The sequence below is a fragment of the Euprymna scolopes genome, chromosome 6 (genome assembly GCF_053919585.1).
Source record: "Euprymna scolopes isolate OS-2025 chromosome 6, ASM5391958v1, whole genome shotgun sequence".
In the NCBI taxonomy this organism is placed as follows: Eukaryota; Metazoa; Mollusca; class Cephalopoda; order Sepiida; family Sepiolidae; genus Euprymna; species Euprymna scolopes.
The window spans coordinates 75,675,671-75,692,841 of record NC_136487.1 but is presented as its reverse complement, the minus strand read 5'-3'; the positions used below and the strand labels follow the sequence as shown (position 1 = coordinate 75,692,841).

The following is a 17,171-nucleotide window of genomic DNA, read 5'->3' as shown; positions in this document are numbered from 1 at the left end:
GACTAGATGGGTCACCTACCATGGCTTAAGAGTCCCATCTACCCTAGAGAGAAGGATGACCACGCTAGTTTCTCAACTTGGTATTCCACCTCACAGTACATATAGCGCCTGGCCATCCCCCAATGGTCACCCATCTACTGGCCAGGTTCAATGTTGCTTAACTTTGGTGATCTGGCAAAAACTGGTGTGTCAACGTGATTGTCCCGTATATATATATATATATATATATATATATATATATATATATATATATAGCGACTATGTAATATTTGTCTATATATATATATATATATATATATATATATATATATATATATACACAAATATTACATAGTCGCTACACTGATCATGCTAATGTTTCAGACAATTGGTCAGTAAGGACCAAAAGTCCTCATCAGGCGGCATAATAAAGTTTGTGTACCACCACACATATATATATTATTTGTGTGTTCCTAACTAAAATTTCTCTGAGGGGGGGGGGCAGTTATTTTTTTTCTGTAATTATTGTAATATAGCACTAGATTCTACGTTATGCATGGTAAGGTGACGGGATAATGTGGTCGTTGTGTAATCAATGGAACTACTTTTTTTATTTTTTTGTTATTATAGAAGTTACACTTTCCCAGTGAGTGTTTGAACTTATAGATGACATTGGTTTGTTTTAGTGGTTTGAAGATAGGGGAGGCATTGTTTTTTACAACTAGGTTTTGGGTTTTAATTTTTTTATAGTATATAATACGTCTAAGGTTATTGTTGTTAGTGGGGGAAATGTATCTACGAATAATATTTTTTATGGCCTTTTCTTTCAATTTAAATCCTAGTTGCATTTGGTTACAATAGAAAACGCTAATTGTATTGGGATTTTGAGGTTGATGGGTATTGCTGTTTGTAGTATTGTTTATTAAGTTCTGGAGCATTGATTTTATTTGCTGGTCAACTAAGTAGTTTCACTCGCCCTGTCAGCACAACCAAATTACACATTCCTTACAATATCTTGATGAAAAGCAACAAAATTGTGACCTGTTTCGAAGAGAAAAATCTTACTATGGGACATTTATTAATACCTTTGATCTATGCACAAAATACATCATCAGAAAAATTGAAAAAATGAAAAAAGTATAACTAAACAAAAGCTCTCTGTTTTTTTAATAATGTTTTTACAATTAAAAATGCTAAATATACACAATATATATATATATATATATATATATATATATATATATATATATATATATATATATATATATAGAGAGAGAGAGAGAGGGAGGGAGGGAGAGATGTAAATTTAATGTTGTTTTTTTGGTTTTTCAGATATGAATTTTATATATATATATATATATATATATATATATATATATATATTTTTTTTTTTTTCAGATGAAAGCGCTTGGAAATGATTTGAACGATGGTGATGTTATTCTGAGCAACCATCCCCAAACAGGAGGAAGCCACCTCCCCGATTTGACTGTTATCACTCCAGTAAAATATATACTTATCTTTTTATCACGTTTTTTATTCTACATTTACAATTTTCCTTTACAAATAATGTCAGCTTTTCTTATGAGACATTTAGTGAATTCGTCATTCACTTGATTCGTAAGCCCACATAAGTAGAAAAACAATTTGTTACATCTTAGAAGATATTGATTGGAAAATTCTACTTTAACAGGCATTTTATTATTCGGTTAAGTAATGATTTTGTTATTCGGTTAAGTAATGATTTTATTATTCGGTTAGGTAATGATTTTGTTATTCGGTTAAGTAATGATTTTATGGGTTTGTATTACTGTACACATAGATTCGAAAAAGTTGTCAAAAAACAAATATATAACAAATAAATGTTATCAAAGGCAAGATAAGTTACTTTTCTACCAAACTGGATATATTTTTCGTGTTTTTATTCAATTTAACATGTTTATTCAGCTCGAAAACCATACAGTGTTTACCGATGTATTGGAACATTCAAGATGGTGTCTTATTCTCTCTTTAACATGGTAAGTGTGGGAAAAGATGTTATAAATAAAAAACCGGATAAAATACTGTTAAAAACTCGCTCAATATATGTTACCGTGACATAGGTTGACATATATTCGGCGGGTTTTTAATAGTATTTTGTATAGTTTTTTTATTTATAACACCTTTTTCCATACTTACGGTGTTAAAGAGGGTGTGAGACGCCATCTTGAATTTTCGAATACATCGGTAAACACTGTATGTTTTTCGAGCTGAATAAATATATTACATTGAATAAAAACACAAAAAATATATCCAGCTTGGCAGAAAAGTAACTTATCTTGCCTTTGATAACATTTATTTGTTATATATTTGTTTTTTGACAACTTTTTCGAATCTATGTGTACAGTAATACAAACCCGATTTTATTATTCGGTTAAGTAATGATTTTCTCTGTCAAAGGGACAGAACTTTTCCAGTACTAAAATTTGGAAAACGAAAAAATCCGTTTCAAAATTAAAAAAAAAAAAAAAACGATATCTACTGGCTTTTTTGTCAATGCTAACCAAAAGCGGTGATATCTACTTAATCGGCATGTCAGAAGAACTTAAATATTACCGCATTCTTTAAAAAAAAAAAAAACGAAAAAAAAAAACAAGTTTTCAATCTTTATTTAAAAAAAAAAAAGTCAGATTTCTTTGGGATGACATGACATAATAACAAGGGAAATAACTCGGTTATGTATGCAAGGTACAACGCACAGTCTATTAAAAAAAAAAAATGGCAATATTTCCTATTTATAATGCCTCCCCACGGGACAGAGTTAGACACCAGAGTCGTTTTTTAATGTGGAGAAAAGGAACAAAAATAAAAAGTGTCTCAGTCGTGAAGGATTTCTCCTCCACTGACAGAGAACAAGAAATTGAAGTACAGCATCTGAAGAACAGATACTACACTTTGATCTTGTCCCGAAGGCCAATAGTTATGCACGTTATTTACCTCCCTTTGGAACTCTCCTGTTTTTTATTTTTTAGTCAAATATTTTATTTTCGCTAATTTTCATCAAAAAATATTTTCTTTATTAGTTTTTTTTCTATCTTATCATTTTTCGTAACTTTTGGATATATTAATTACTGTAACATGACAATTAAGTATAAACCATTGGTTTGCCTTGAAATTGAATATAAAAAATTCTGAATTTCGACATTATAGTGTACTAGTTGCACGTATTAATTTAAGAATAAAATGAAGCACTACCACTAAAGGTATTTATAAAGTCAAAAAAAATGTACAAGAGTTATTTCAGAAATAAAACCACCTATATTTTTTAAGACAAAAGGTTAAAGAGCTACGAACACTAGAGTGGTATCATTAAAACGAGCAACATTTTGTGCACCAGAATTCATTTATCTACATCTCACAACCATTCTCGGTGCACTTTTGCCTGGAATTCAATGGTGCATCTCTGCTTCTGACACCTGTCCATGACAGAGATTGCTTTCTAACAGTCTCACACCATCAATATCCGCAACAGAGAAATGAAACTTTCGGTCATCATAACAATGCTATTTTCAATACTCCTCTGAATCATTCAGGTGGAATAAGAAAAATAGGAGGCATTACTTTTGGAACACCCTTCATATATAAAAATCTGTATGCTAGAATTAGCAATAAGTTTATTAATCTTAAAAATAAAATTACTCACAAATTATTTAGCATATTTATTTTTTATTTATTTATTTATTTTTTGTGAACAATTAAAAATTTTTGTTTTTAAGTCAATCATTCTTTCAAATGTTTTTGTTTTCTTAGTATTTTTCTGTAGAAGTTCTCTAGATTTCTTTATTTCTGTAGTTCTTTTCCATGTGTCTTTAAAGTTTATAGGTTTGAAGATAAATGAATACTTCTAACATTGTAGTCTTATATTATTTAATAAGCAGAACGCAATTCTAGTATTTATTTGAGAGAGAGAAAAAAATCTATTGAAATATGTACTATACTATTGGAAAATTAGCATATTTAATGTTCTGTTTCATCAAAGATGTGTTGGAAAATACCAAGAAGCTTTAAATAGCTGTAGAAAACAAAACATTTCATTTATTAATAGTTTTTCTACAACAGATTATAAAGACCTTAAATGCAGACAAGAAAGACATCAGATTAAATATACAATGGAAGAATGCACAGATTATTCCTTTAAAATATTCCTGCAAAATAGTTCAAAAAGATTTTTTTAAAGTGTTTTCAATAATTTTGTAAAATATAAAACTAATTTCAATAATTCTTAATTAAAATAAGACTGTAAAAACTTTTTAATTATTATTAAATAAAAAGAAAGATCGGAAAGATGTAATAAAAGAGTACATACACAGGGGAGATATAAGCGCAAGAGAAAAAAGCGAAGGCACTGACTTGCCTTGTCTCCAATCTGGTAGCGCTACGCCAGAAGTTAGGAAGTACATTAGCTGACTATAACTCTCTGCAGTAGTATTTATAAATTACAAGATTCTTACTTGGGATAAATCTAATATATCAACAAAAAAAAAAAAAAAAAAACTTATCGTTTTTTTTTTACATTAACATTCAATGCAGTATTGTTTATTTTGTATCACAATTGATGAAACTAACTTTTATTAACGCTTTACCATGGTACTGCTTCTCTACTGATTACAATTTGTAATCTTCAAATTCAGTCTAAACAAATTTTTGATGCTGACCACACCATAAATAATCAAAATGCAGTTCTTACCAGTGTGCTCTGTCGGCTGGCAGTCATTTCTGTTTCATTAACCCTTGGTTTTGATAAAGGTGACCCAAATAATATTAATGGTCCATATGATTTTCTCAAGTTATCTCTATGAGGACAATGTGCAATCTAAAAAAATTTTCATGAAAAGGTAGATGGTTTTCCTTTAATTACATTTTAACTCCATTAGTTGTAAGTACAGTTCCAGTTTAATAAAATTCACAGAGAAAGAACTTTAACATTATTTTGATTTTTGTAATAAAATGAACCTCATTAGATTTAGAAATATCTTACCAATATTTGTTTCTACAGGTGTATTATATGGGTAATTAAACCAAATAATGTTTGTATTTCTGTATACACTCAATTCATAGAATATGGGAGAAGTAAGATGGGAATTTAATATTGAATTAAAATTGTCTTTCTGATTAAAAATTCTGTTTCCCCTAATTTTTAATAGGTATTTTATACTGGTCAGTCTCGGCCTGTGTTTTATGTGGCCAGCCGAGGGCACCATGCAGATATTGGCGGAATCACACCAGGCTCGATGCCTCCACATTCAACATCACTTGATCAAGAAGGAGCCGTTTTTAAATCATTTAAACTTGTATGCAAAGGAGTCTTTCAAGAAAAAGGCAAGTTTTCACAAACTGTAAAATTGGTTATAAAAAAAATGTTTTTTTTTTTTTTTAATTACCCCATATCGGTCTTACAGTATAGTCCAAGGGAAAATCCAGGAGGAGGTCAAAGGAGAATGTCTCACTTAAATAATTTTAAAATATTAGATAGAAATTTAAGAAATCCAAAAACAATATTTCTTTAAATTCAATTATTTCTTTATAAGTTCCTTTTCAAGTTTTTTTTTATTTTTTATTTTTGTCAATCATTATATTTTTCTCAGTATTACTATTATCATTAATAATAATAGTAGTAGTATTATGATTTCTTCACTTAAACTAATTTTTCAGGCAATGCCAGTACACGGGAAGGCTAGTTTTCTATATATTTTTAGCCCTAACCCAATTTCTAAGAATTTGGTTGATTTAAACAAATTATTATTTTTTATTTCGATCCGATTATGAAGAAGTACTAATTGTTTTTTTTTTTTGTTTCTTATTTCATTTAAAAAATTTTTTATATATGACGGAAGTTTTATGAGGTGAAAATTGCACAGGGAGATGATGAAAATGCATGTTTTATTAATTTTTATAAACCTTATAAAAATATTTATTTTAAAATAAAAATATTTAAAAACAAGACAAATGGTCTTAAATGTGTTAAAAAAAGTATATCAAACTTTTATATAAATAAAAATATGATTTGAATCAATTCCTTAAGACAAGCATTGAAAAAAAAATCCAATGATCCTCCATTTTTTTTTAATTATGATCTGTCCCCTAAACACATTTGAAAATTATGACTTCTAAATGATCCATTACAGAATTACATTTTGAGTAGAAAAAAATCTTTGGTTGTGTTAATTCTTTATTATATAATAATAGTATACATAAAAAAAAGAAATTAGGGTAAAAAAGAAAAGAAGAAATTAGCATCAACAAAAAAAAGAAGATAGCAAAAAATGATGATCTATTTTTTTTTCTTGTGCTACTTGTGGTTTCTGTGGCAAGGTTAATAAAATAATATAAGCACTTTTTATATATTGCTTAAAATTTTAGATTTTAGTCAATAAAAACCTGTAGAAATTTGCCCTCAGTGATAGCATATTTGCTAGTATTATGTAATAAAAGCATATAACCTCCTAAATAAACCAAGTATAAAATTTAATACAATATGGAAAGCATTTATTATATATAATAGATTAGAACACCACTTGTAAATTAAGAGAAAGCGAGTGCTAAGTTTTATACATAGAATTGTCCACAAGGACCTTTGGTGCAATGGATAAAAGTGCTAAGTTAAATCAGTTCTAAGGTAGAAGGTTCAATCCTTAATACCAATGATACTAAGAATTAAAATTTTGAATTGCTTCAGATGTTTACCTAGTCATGGCTGATAGGATAAGAACAAAGATTAAATTATGCATATTTTATAAATTTATGAGTTTAATAGTGTTTGACAAGATTCATTGACTGAAGGATAAGAAATAATAATCCGAAAACTACATAAAACATTGCATTCTAAATTCAGTCAGCACTGACTGGCAGAGTGCGATCCAAGAGTGAAATTTGTTTATATTGTTCTTATTTTTTGCCTCCCCACTAGGACAGAGTTGGATATAAGATCAGTTTTCAATGTGGAAAAATCCAGCTTCTCAAAAAGGGACTTTCTGGATTAGAACAAAAATTAAAATTGTCTAAGTCGAGAAGGATTTCTCCTTGGCTGGGGACAAAAAAAGAGTAAGAGCAGTATTGGAACATGCCTTAACTAAGATCAAATGTTGTTTTTGTTGCCTGATGTAATATTTTTTAGACTGAAGCAGTAGATTTATTGTTGAGACTAATGAGAATTTTGTGTTTACCTGAATTGAAAATTAAAATAAATTCTTGCTCTTTTTATTAAGCACTATCAACAACCTTGTGAAATTCAATGATTTTTATTTTGGGAGTTTTTTTAACCTTTAACGTCTTCAGATGTTGATGAAGTATAAGGTTTTGATGTCCGATACAGTATGACGCATCGGTCGAGCGCATGTGTGTTAAATAAAAGAAAATCCTCTGTTCATAGTAAGCACTGTCGATATTGGAATACAAAATTCAAAATTTAATGGTTTAAAGACTAAGGATTGTTAGTTGATAGGATTAGTCTCATGAAGCTATCATGTTTATGAGATAGTGCTCAATAGCAAGCAGAGCTATATTTTAGTATAAATTATTTTATCAATTTTTTTTATCAATGTTTATATTACAATATAAAAATGCAAATATATATATATATATATATATATATATATATGAACAAATGATTAATAAAACATGTTAAAAAACATCTTGAAAAAGAATTAAAAACATATTTAATTTTAAAAAAGGAAGCACAAGATAAGTGGATGGTCCTTAATCTGCGGAGTTTCGAAGAAATACTCTCCTTCTCATCAGAGGGCAGGAATTAGCAAAATGCAGGATCGGATTTTGCATGTAAAAGTATTTAATGAAGCCACAAGTAAGTCACAGATCTTACTTGGTTAAAAAAAGGGTGAGGTAAGGAGAATAGGAGGTAAAAGAAAAAATGATAAAAAGATTTCACATGAATGGATAGTCCGGTGAAGGGTAAAAAAGATGGTTGAGATTACTTCACTTGTAAATATTAACTCTTTAATATTTATAATATATTTTAAGTTTACCATTTTGATTACCTTGGTAAACTTATTGTAATTTTTATTTCTATATATATATATATATATAATATAAAGCTGAATGTGTGTGTGTGTCTGGTCACGAATAGGCTCCTATATGGTTGACTATTATAGAAAACTGATCACATATAATGATAGAAGATGTATCGAGACACAGGAATGGGTATGTTTGATCTGGCAGAACGGTGGTTCATTAAAATTGTGGGGTCTGCGTTTGCGCCTGGTCCACAAAGTATGGAAATAAAAAAAATTAAAAAAAAAACGTTTACAAATATTTTTGATATAGATGTACATAAGAATACTTTGATAAGTATGTTTTAACTTAAATAGGGATGGTATAATAAAATTGTGGGGTCTGCGTTCGCACTGGCCTCCATAGAATGGAAATAGGCACAAACTTTAATAAAGACTTTTCATATCTATCTGCGTAAGTATACTTTGATAATTATGTTTCAGTTTGAAGAAATATGGTATAATAAAATTATGGGGTGTTCGTTTGCGTCTGACCTCCATAGAATGGAAATATGTCACAAAGTTTAACAAGGTTTTTTAATATAGATCCACAGAATATTGTGATAAGTGTTTCAGTGTGAACAGGTATGGTATAATAAATTATGGGGTTTATCTATTTTATTTTTACTTTCATCATATTTTGCTTTGGCTTTGATACCCCCTAATTCAAAGCTATCTCTTTACAACCCTTCCTTTTCATAACCTATCATACTTTCATAAATCAGAGTCCGTTTTCTGTAGGCTGTTTTTGAACCCAGTCGACGACGGGTACTTTTGCTAGTATGTAAATATATTACAATATAAAAATGCGAGCATGAAAAGTAATATAGTTAACCTTAAACATGGAAAAGAAAAGGACAAGATATTCTAGTAAAAAATATAATAAATTTATAACTTAAAATATTGTAGCATTAAGAATTCATTATATAATGTTAAATGGAATCTTAAAAAACATTCTTAATGCTGCAATATTTTAAGTTATAAATTTATTATATTTTTTACTAGAATATCTTGTCCTTTTCTTTTCCATGTTTAAGCTTAACCATATTACTTTTCATGCTCGCATTTTTATATTGTAATCCATGATTTTTGATCCCATAAACATAACATACACATATGTAAATCAATGTACGACACTCGTCTGCTTTCATTCTTTCTGTTTCACTTGTTACATCTCTTTTCACGAGAGCGGTAAATTAGTAGCAACACTAGTCACTGAAGCGATGTGGTTGCTATGGACACCAGTCATAAAGAACGTCGCTCACCTCCTTACGTATTTCTATGATTTTGAACACTAGTAAATTCGTTATAACTTGTTTTACTAAATAAAAATTGAAAATTTTTTTTCACAATGTAGCTGAGAAGGTGATCTATAAACTGTAATAATTGTTTGAAATTTGGTCGAAAAATGAGTGAGCGGTGAAGCTTTAAAGCAGTTCTAAATGACTGCCACTTAACCATATATTCAAACACTACCATGTTTGAATGATATATATATATATATATTGTCTTGGCAGCCAAGATAACACATATCTTATTTTTCTTTTAATAATATTATTTGAATTTTTTCCCCTTTTCCTTGTACCTATTTGTGAATTATTCCACAGATTTCGGCCTTTTGGATTATTTTGGACCATCTTCCAATTACACGATTTCCTTGGATTTTACTTGTGCGAATGGAAATTTAACTAACTTTCTTGGATTTACATTTTTAGATTTTACCGTCATTGATTAATTTACCTTTCACCAGACTATCCATTCACATGTAATCACCTTTTTCTTCACCCTATTCCCTATGCTTCACTTTCTGTTATCAAGTAAGATCTTTGACTTACTTGCAGTTTCATCAAATACTTTTGCATGCAATATCCGATCCCGCATTTTGCTAACTCCTACCCTCTGATGAGAAGGAAAGTATTTCTTCGAAACTCCACGGATTAAGGACTATTCATTTATGTAGTGTTTCCTTTTCAAATTAAATATGTTTTTAACTCTTTTTCAAAGTGTTTTTTAACATGTTTTATTAACTATTTGCTCTTTATATATATATATATATATATATATATAAAGAGAGAGATGTATTGTTTCTTTCTTTAATTAAAAATCGTTTGTTTTTGCATAACCTATGTTGAACAGCAACCTGAATTTTGTTCTTTGTTTTTTTTTGTTGTTTTTTTTGCCGTCTGATCTTTTCCATTTTTCATTTTAGCTGTTACAGAGTGTTTAATGGCACCAGCTAAATTTCCAGGAAGCAGTGGCACTCGAAATCTCCAAGACAATCTCAGTGATCTACAGGCACAAGTCGCAGCAAATCAAAAGGTATCGATTATATTTTCAGTGATAATCCAAGCTTATATTACAGTAAAGATTTGACTTATTTTTTCTCTGTTGGATGATTTGATCACACACTGACCAATCAGCTTGCAGAACACATTTATTTCATTAGTCACAAGGACTACTTCATGAATGATCATGAAGTAGTCCTGAATGAGATCAGGGTGACATTCCTGAAAACAATCAAAAAGGACACTCACGCCACCACTTACTTCTCTCTCTTTTCCTACTTTTATTCACTGGATTTTCGAGCAATTCTCTTCTGGAAGAATTAATTGCTTTAAAGACTTTAAACAATTCATGATAGAGTAGGAAAGTTAGATGAGTTTTCTTTTTTATTTCTTCTTTTCTTTCTATCTTTTTTCTCTTCTTTCTATCTTTTCTTATCTTTTCTTTCCTTTTCCTTTTCTTCCTTTTTTCTTTTTTTGAGTGTCAGGTGAAACTACACGTGATGATCAGTGATGGTGGAAATTGGGTAGAAATTACTTATTTAATAGGATGAGTGAAGAACTTGTTTACGTTGGACTTGAAAACGACCGTTTGGATATAATACAAATTTTAAATTGTTTAAAAATCAAGCTCAAATATTCACGAGTATCTGTTCATTTGAAATATGCTGTTGGTTTTGCTTCAAGACCAATCATTGACAACTGATTTGTGAGCAGACACACGCACACATGCATGTTTATTTGCTTTATATATAGATATGTTTTATTTCATAGGATTTCTTTTTTCTTTTTTTTTTTAGTCTTAATTTTATTTTTGTTATGTTTCTCTCTTCAGGGGATCCAACTTGTTCGTGAATTAATCGATTACTATTCCCTGAAAGTTGTGCAAGCTTACATGGGGCACATTCAGGTGAGAATCTTTATTTTCACATTTATTATTCAACTTGAAAAACACCCGTCCTAGGATGGATAAAATTAATTTTTTTATTTTAGGAAAATCGCTCCAGGCAACACATGAAAGCCACTTGATGTAATAAGTTTTAAAGGTACTACTTCCAAGTTCAAAAATGAAAAATAGTGAATGTGTAAGTGTTAGATGAATAGATTCTAACCCAGAAAACAGCAATCCTTCCCTCTTTGTCAGAAATATCGCTCATGGAATGTGAGGACTAAAGGACAAAATAAGGAAAGTAAGAGATACAAAAGTAAACTCAAGGTCCATTTTTTACTCGCTCTAAATTTATTTCATATATAATAAGTAAAAATGAAAACTGTTTAAACACAAGATGGCATTCAGAATTATATAGAAAAAAAATTATTTTGTCTTCACTGATTTACTTGTACTCAAAGTAATTATGCAAATTTAAAAAAAAAAAAAACAACCTCCATATTACTTTGTATTATTTGAACTAGTGAAACTACTACTCTCACCATGAGAGTAGTAGTCTTACTAATAGTCTGCATAACTAGTGAGACTACTACTCTCACCATGAAAGTAGTAGTCTCACTAGTAGTCTGCATAACTAGTGAGACTACTACTCTCACCATGAAAGTAGTAGTCTCACTAATAGTCTGCATAACTAGTGAGACTACTACTCTCACCATGAAAGTAGTAGTCTCACTAGTAGTCTGCATAACTAGTGAGACTACTACTCTCACCATGAGAGTAGTAGTTTCACTAGTAGTCTACATAACGTTTCCCAAACAGAATAAGTTGTTTTTTTTTTGTTTGTTTTTTTTACAAAGGAATCACTGCTTATAATGGTCCACAGGCCACTGGAGGATAAGGGTTAATGGATGTACACAGTGGCCAAAGGGAATATGTCGAAGTAACCGTTAGTAGTAGAAATTTGTTAAATTGGATTACTTAAGAGGAATGCCTCATCAAGAACTTGTTTATGTTGGACTTGAAGACAACCATATTGTAGTCAGTTGGAAAGCAGGAAAATGGAACAAAGTTCTACAGGTGTGCAGTTCTAAGAAAAAAGCTTTGTTTATGGAATCTACGTTTAGGTTTAAGCACAGATAAATGAGTTTTTTTGTTTTTTTTTGTGAAAGTCAGGACAGGAGGGATGTACCATTTTTATGTCTCCTTATCAAGGTTAAATCAAGATATATTGCTATTAAACCCTGTTTCTAAAATAATTATTTCAATTTTGATCAAAATCTATTATGCAATTTTGATTCTAGAAAATGTCTAAAATTTAAGGCTTAAAAGCTTAAGGGGTCTTGAATTGAAATGGAGGGAATTTAATTTGATTGGTGCCTAATGACTATAGATAAAATTCAATGCCCATAATAAAAGGTTGTGTCTATATTATATCTTCTTATATATAAAAGGTTGTGTCTATATTATATCTACTTATATATAAAAGGTTGTGTCTATATTATATCTACTTATATATAAAAGGTTGTGTCTATATTATATCTTCTTATATATAAAAGGTTGTGTCTATATTATATCTTCTTATATATAAAACGTTGTGTCTATATTATATCTACTTATATATAAAAGGTTGTGTCTATATTATATCTTCTTATATATAAAAGGTTGTGTCTATATTATATCTTCTTATATATAAAAGGTTGTGTCTATATTATATCTACTTATATATAAAAGGTTGTGTCTATATTATATCTACTTATATATAAAAGGTTGTGTCTATATTATATCTTCTTATATATAAAAGGTTGTGTCTATATTATATCTTCTTATATATAAAAGGTTGTGTCTATATTATATCTTCTTATATATAAAAGGTTGTGTCTATATTATATCTTCTTATATATAAAAGGTTGTGTCTATATTATATCTTCTTATATATAAAAGGCACTTTGTGTATGAGTTTGTTCCCTATGAACTCTAATACAGCTGGGTTGATGTTTTTGAAATTTTATACAAATATACTTTGTATGTCTGGAAGTGGTCTTAGATAGGTTTTGTATGAGAATGCCTCCGATAAGTATCGAAAATCAATAATAAAAAAAAATTGTTTTGTCTAAACAGTTCCTTTCTTGTAAGTAAAAAAAAAATTCTTGAGCTGATTTCCAAACCAAAACTTAAACACAGTGAGTCAAGTATGATAACCATTAGACCAGCTTGCCGCCATCTTAAAAAAGCGTTTTCAAACCTCATGAAACAATTGACAAACAGATAAAAATCTGATGACCCCGCCCCAAGTACCAATTGTTCAATTTTGACTCTCTTAGCAGCCCATTTTTCCAGATGAAAACTGATTAAAAACTTTTCCACATGTCTGAATACCCTATATACCAAATTTCAAGTCTGTAGATCAAAAATTTGTTGAGTATATAGGTTGATAACTGTCCTCAGACACACACACACATTCTCACTTTTATAGATGTTACTAGCAGGCCGCCCGACGTTACTTAGTCATTAGATATGCATAAATATTATGCTAATTTATACAGAAACTGAGACGTGTACAAGCAAGTATTATGTTCTTTCTAAACCATCCACTTTTTGTAAGTAAAAGAAAAATACCAGAGCTGAGATTGAAACCAAAACCTGATGGTGAGTCATGTATGATAACCATTCAGCCAGCGTGACACACTCTTTAAAAAGTGTTTTCAGCCCTATTTATAATTAACATAAAGAATAGGTAATGTGAAGCATTCACACATGTACAGTCCTGAAACAGTTGACAAACAAAAAAAAAAAAAAAATGATCTGATGACTCCCACGTACCAATTTTTCAATTTTGACTCCTTAGCAGACGTTTTTTTTTTTTTTTTTTTTTTTTTTTTCCGGATGAAAACCTAAAAGTTTTCCACGTGTCTGAATAACCCATATACCAAATTTCAAGTCTGTAGATTAAAAATTCATTGAGTATATAGGTTGAGAAGTGTCCTCACCTCACACACAAACATTTTCACTTTTGTAGATATATAGATAGATTAAAAGTTATAGTGTTTTGGGAGTTTGTTCATACGCAGGTTGGAACGTGTGATTGGCTAAGAAAATAAAAATAGGCAGAGAACACACTAAGGCAGTAATTTTTACGATGTCGATATCCAAGTTCAAATGTTATGTAAGTCTAAAAATACATTTTTTTAGCTGGATACATGGTTTATAGATTTAAAGAAATTAAAATAACATAAGATAAAAATATTGGTACTTGTACAGTTTAATCAAAGCATAAAAAAATGAAAATATCGAGGAAAAAAAAAAAAAAAAAAAAAAAAAAGTGATATTGCATGTATCTGTTATGGAATGAAGTTCTCCCTCAAAAAATTTCACTTAATTTGATCAAGCAGTTTTTTTTTTGTTTTTTTTTTTTTATTTAGCGAAAAAAAAATTTGCTATAATACCAATCAAAAGGTAGCCATGTTTCGAGTTTTAGGAAGAAAAGCTAGTATTTAACATGGGGATGGGTGCCGGCGTTTTAGACTGAGTTATCTCCCCATGGCATGTTCTAATGATCCAAACATGGCTGCCTCCAGCACGCTGTCATAAAAACGTGTTTTTCCACTGTAAAAAAAAAGAAAAAAAAAATGACTCGATTAAATTAAGTGAATTTTTTTTTTTTTTTCAGAGAACTTCAGTCCAAAACTACAATATAACTTTCTCTCGATATTTTTATTTTTTAATGTCTTGATTAAACCGTACAAGTACCAAAACATCATATAAATACATTTTTATAATCTGCAAAAACTATACGTAAATGGTATTCAGTAATAGTTCAAAGCAAAATTTTGGGCTTACAAACATAATTTCTAAATATTGTTTTTTTGTTTGTTTTTTTTTTTTTTTCCAATGAAAATAATACATAAATATATTCATCATAGTTACTTACTCTCTCATACAAATATTAAATAGCATATTTTTACCACAAAATTTCAGTTTTTCTTTCTTTGTACTAGCTAGATAAAGATGAAAATTGACATACTTAGGTTGTGTATCAACGCTGCTCAAGGAGTGGGTAGAAACTAGTTAATCTCTAAATATTTGAAAATGTTAAGAAATTAAAGCGTAAAACCTTGGTGCTTGTTAAGATACAAGATAAGTCAGCAGATCAATTTATTTTAAATATGTTGTTTTAAGCAAGAACAATATTATGTATTTAATTGTCATGCCGAAAATAGTAATATATCCAAAAATTACGAAAAATCATTTTAAAAAAATTTTTTATTTCTAGTTAAAAGTAATTTTTACAGAAAATTGGGTAAAATCGCATTTTTTCTTGGACGTTATAAAGTAGACAGTAGTACGCTATACACAAGGGACATAACTCCAAAAATATTATTTTAGATTACTTGTGTCATGGCTGCAATATCTGCTGTCTATAATGATAGATTTTTTTTTTTTAAACTAAAACACAATAGCAGTTGTTTTACTCAATAAATTTTCATAATTTTTTTTATATATTACTATTTTCGACATGACAATTAAGTACATAATTGTTTTTGCTTAAAACGATATATTTTAAAAATCGATTTGTCGACTATAGCTTAAGAGTCAAAACCTTTTATAGTAATAACTAAATTGAACATTAAATGATCCAGAAAGGTACACAACAAAACAAAAAAGCAAATTGTAATGATCCATAATCTGTCCACATGTTGTCTCTTGATTTTGCTGCAAATATCACTACACCCTCCATATTTTGTGTTTTCTTTAAAAAAAAAAAAAAAAAAAAAAAAAAATTGTCGGTTTACTGATCCAAGCGATTTCCAGTGTTTAAACTCGCCCACAGTAATTTATTTTAATTAATTATATTAAAAAAAATAATAATAAATTTTAATTCATATTTTTTTAAACTAGTTTTCTGTAAAACAAAAATATTTATTTAAACAAAATATTTTTATAAATAAACATTTATTTAAACAAAATAATCGGCACTTCTGCATTACACGAAAGCACCATTGTTAGGGGGCGATAACTCCAATTTCTTCTTGGTCAAATAACACGACAAATAAATAAATAACAAACAAGATTTTTTTTCTGAACAGAAAAATATTTGAAAACCAAAACATTTATTGTATGAAAATGTATCAGAAATAGTAAAAATATTTATTGACAAGTTTGCATAAGAAAATATAATTTCAATAAAATAATTTTTGAATTAAAGCAACATTGGATTTTTTTTCCCAAAATATTTTTTGGGATTAAAGTAAAACTGGATTTTTTTTTTTCTGAACAATTAATTTAAATGAAACATTTTTCAAATTAAAGCAATATTGGATTTTTTGTTGTTTGTTGGGGTTTTTTTTCAAAACATTTTTAGAATTAAAGGAAAATTGTTGCTGTAACAAAATATAGTTTTAATTTTTTTTGTGCCACCTGTTGAAGGGTCAACAATATATTAGTTTTAATTTTTTTTGTGTCACCTGTTGAAGGGTCAACAATATATTAGTTTTAATTTTTTTTGTGTCACCTGTTGAATGATCAACAATATATTAGTTTTAATTTTTTTTGTGCCACCTGTTGAAGGGTCAACAATATATTAGTTTTAATTTTTTTTGTGCCACTTGTTGAAGGGTCAACAATATATTAGTTTTAATCTTTTTTGTGTCACCTGTTGAAGGGTCAACAATATATTAGTTTTAATTTTTTTTGTGTCACCTGTTGAATGATCAACAATATATTAGTTTTAATTTTTTTTGTGCCACCTGTTGAAGGGTCAACAATATATTAGTTTTAATTTTTTTTGTGCCACTTGTTGAAGGGTCAACAATATATTAGTTTTAATTTTTTTTGTGCCACCTGTTGAAGGGTCAACAATATATTAGTTTTAATTTTTTTTGTGCCACCTGTTGAAGGGTCAACAATATATTAGTTTTAATTTTTTTTGTGCCACTTGTTGAAGGGTCAACAATATATTAGTTTTAATTTTTTTTGTGGCAC

General features: G+C 28.9%; 1 protein-coding gene across 1 annotated transcript in view; it reads left to right on the top strand.

The window, feature by feature from the left end:
* LOC145277711 (5-oxoprolinase-like) overlaps positions 1-17,171 on the top strand; it is a 150,970-nt gene that overhangs the window by 108,578 nt on the left and 25,221 nt on the right. Inside the window, exons 23-26 of the mRNA XM_080129409.1 lie at positions 1,378-1,479; positions 5,160-5,334; positions 10,231-10,340; positions 11,139-11,213. Of these exons, the coding sequence (XP_079985535.1) occupies positions 1,378-1,479; positions 5,160-5,334; positions 10,231-10,340; positions 11,139-11,213 (462 nt within the window). The remainder of the gene's footprint in view (positions 1-1,377; positions 1,480-5,159; positions 5,335-10,230; positions 10,341-11,138; positions 11,214-17,171) is intronic.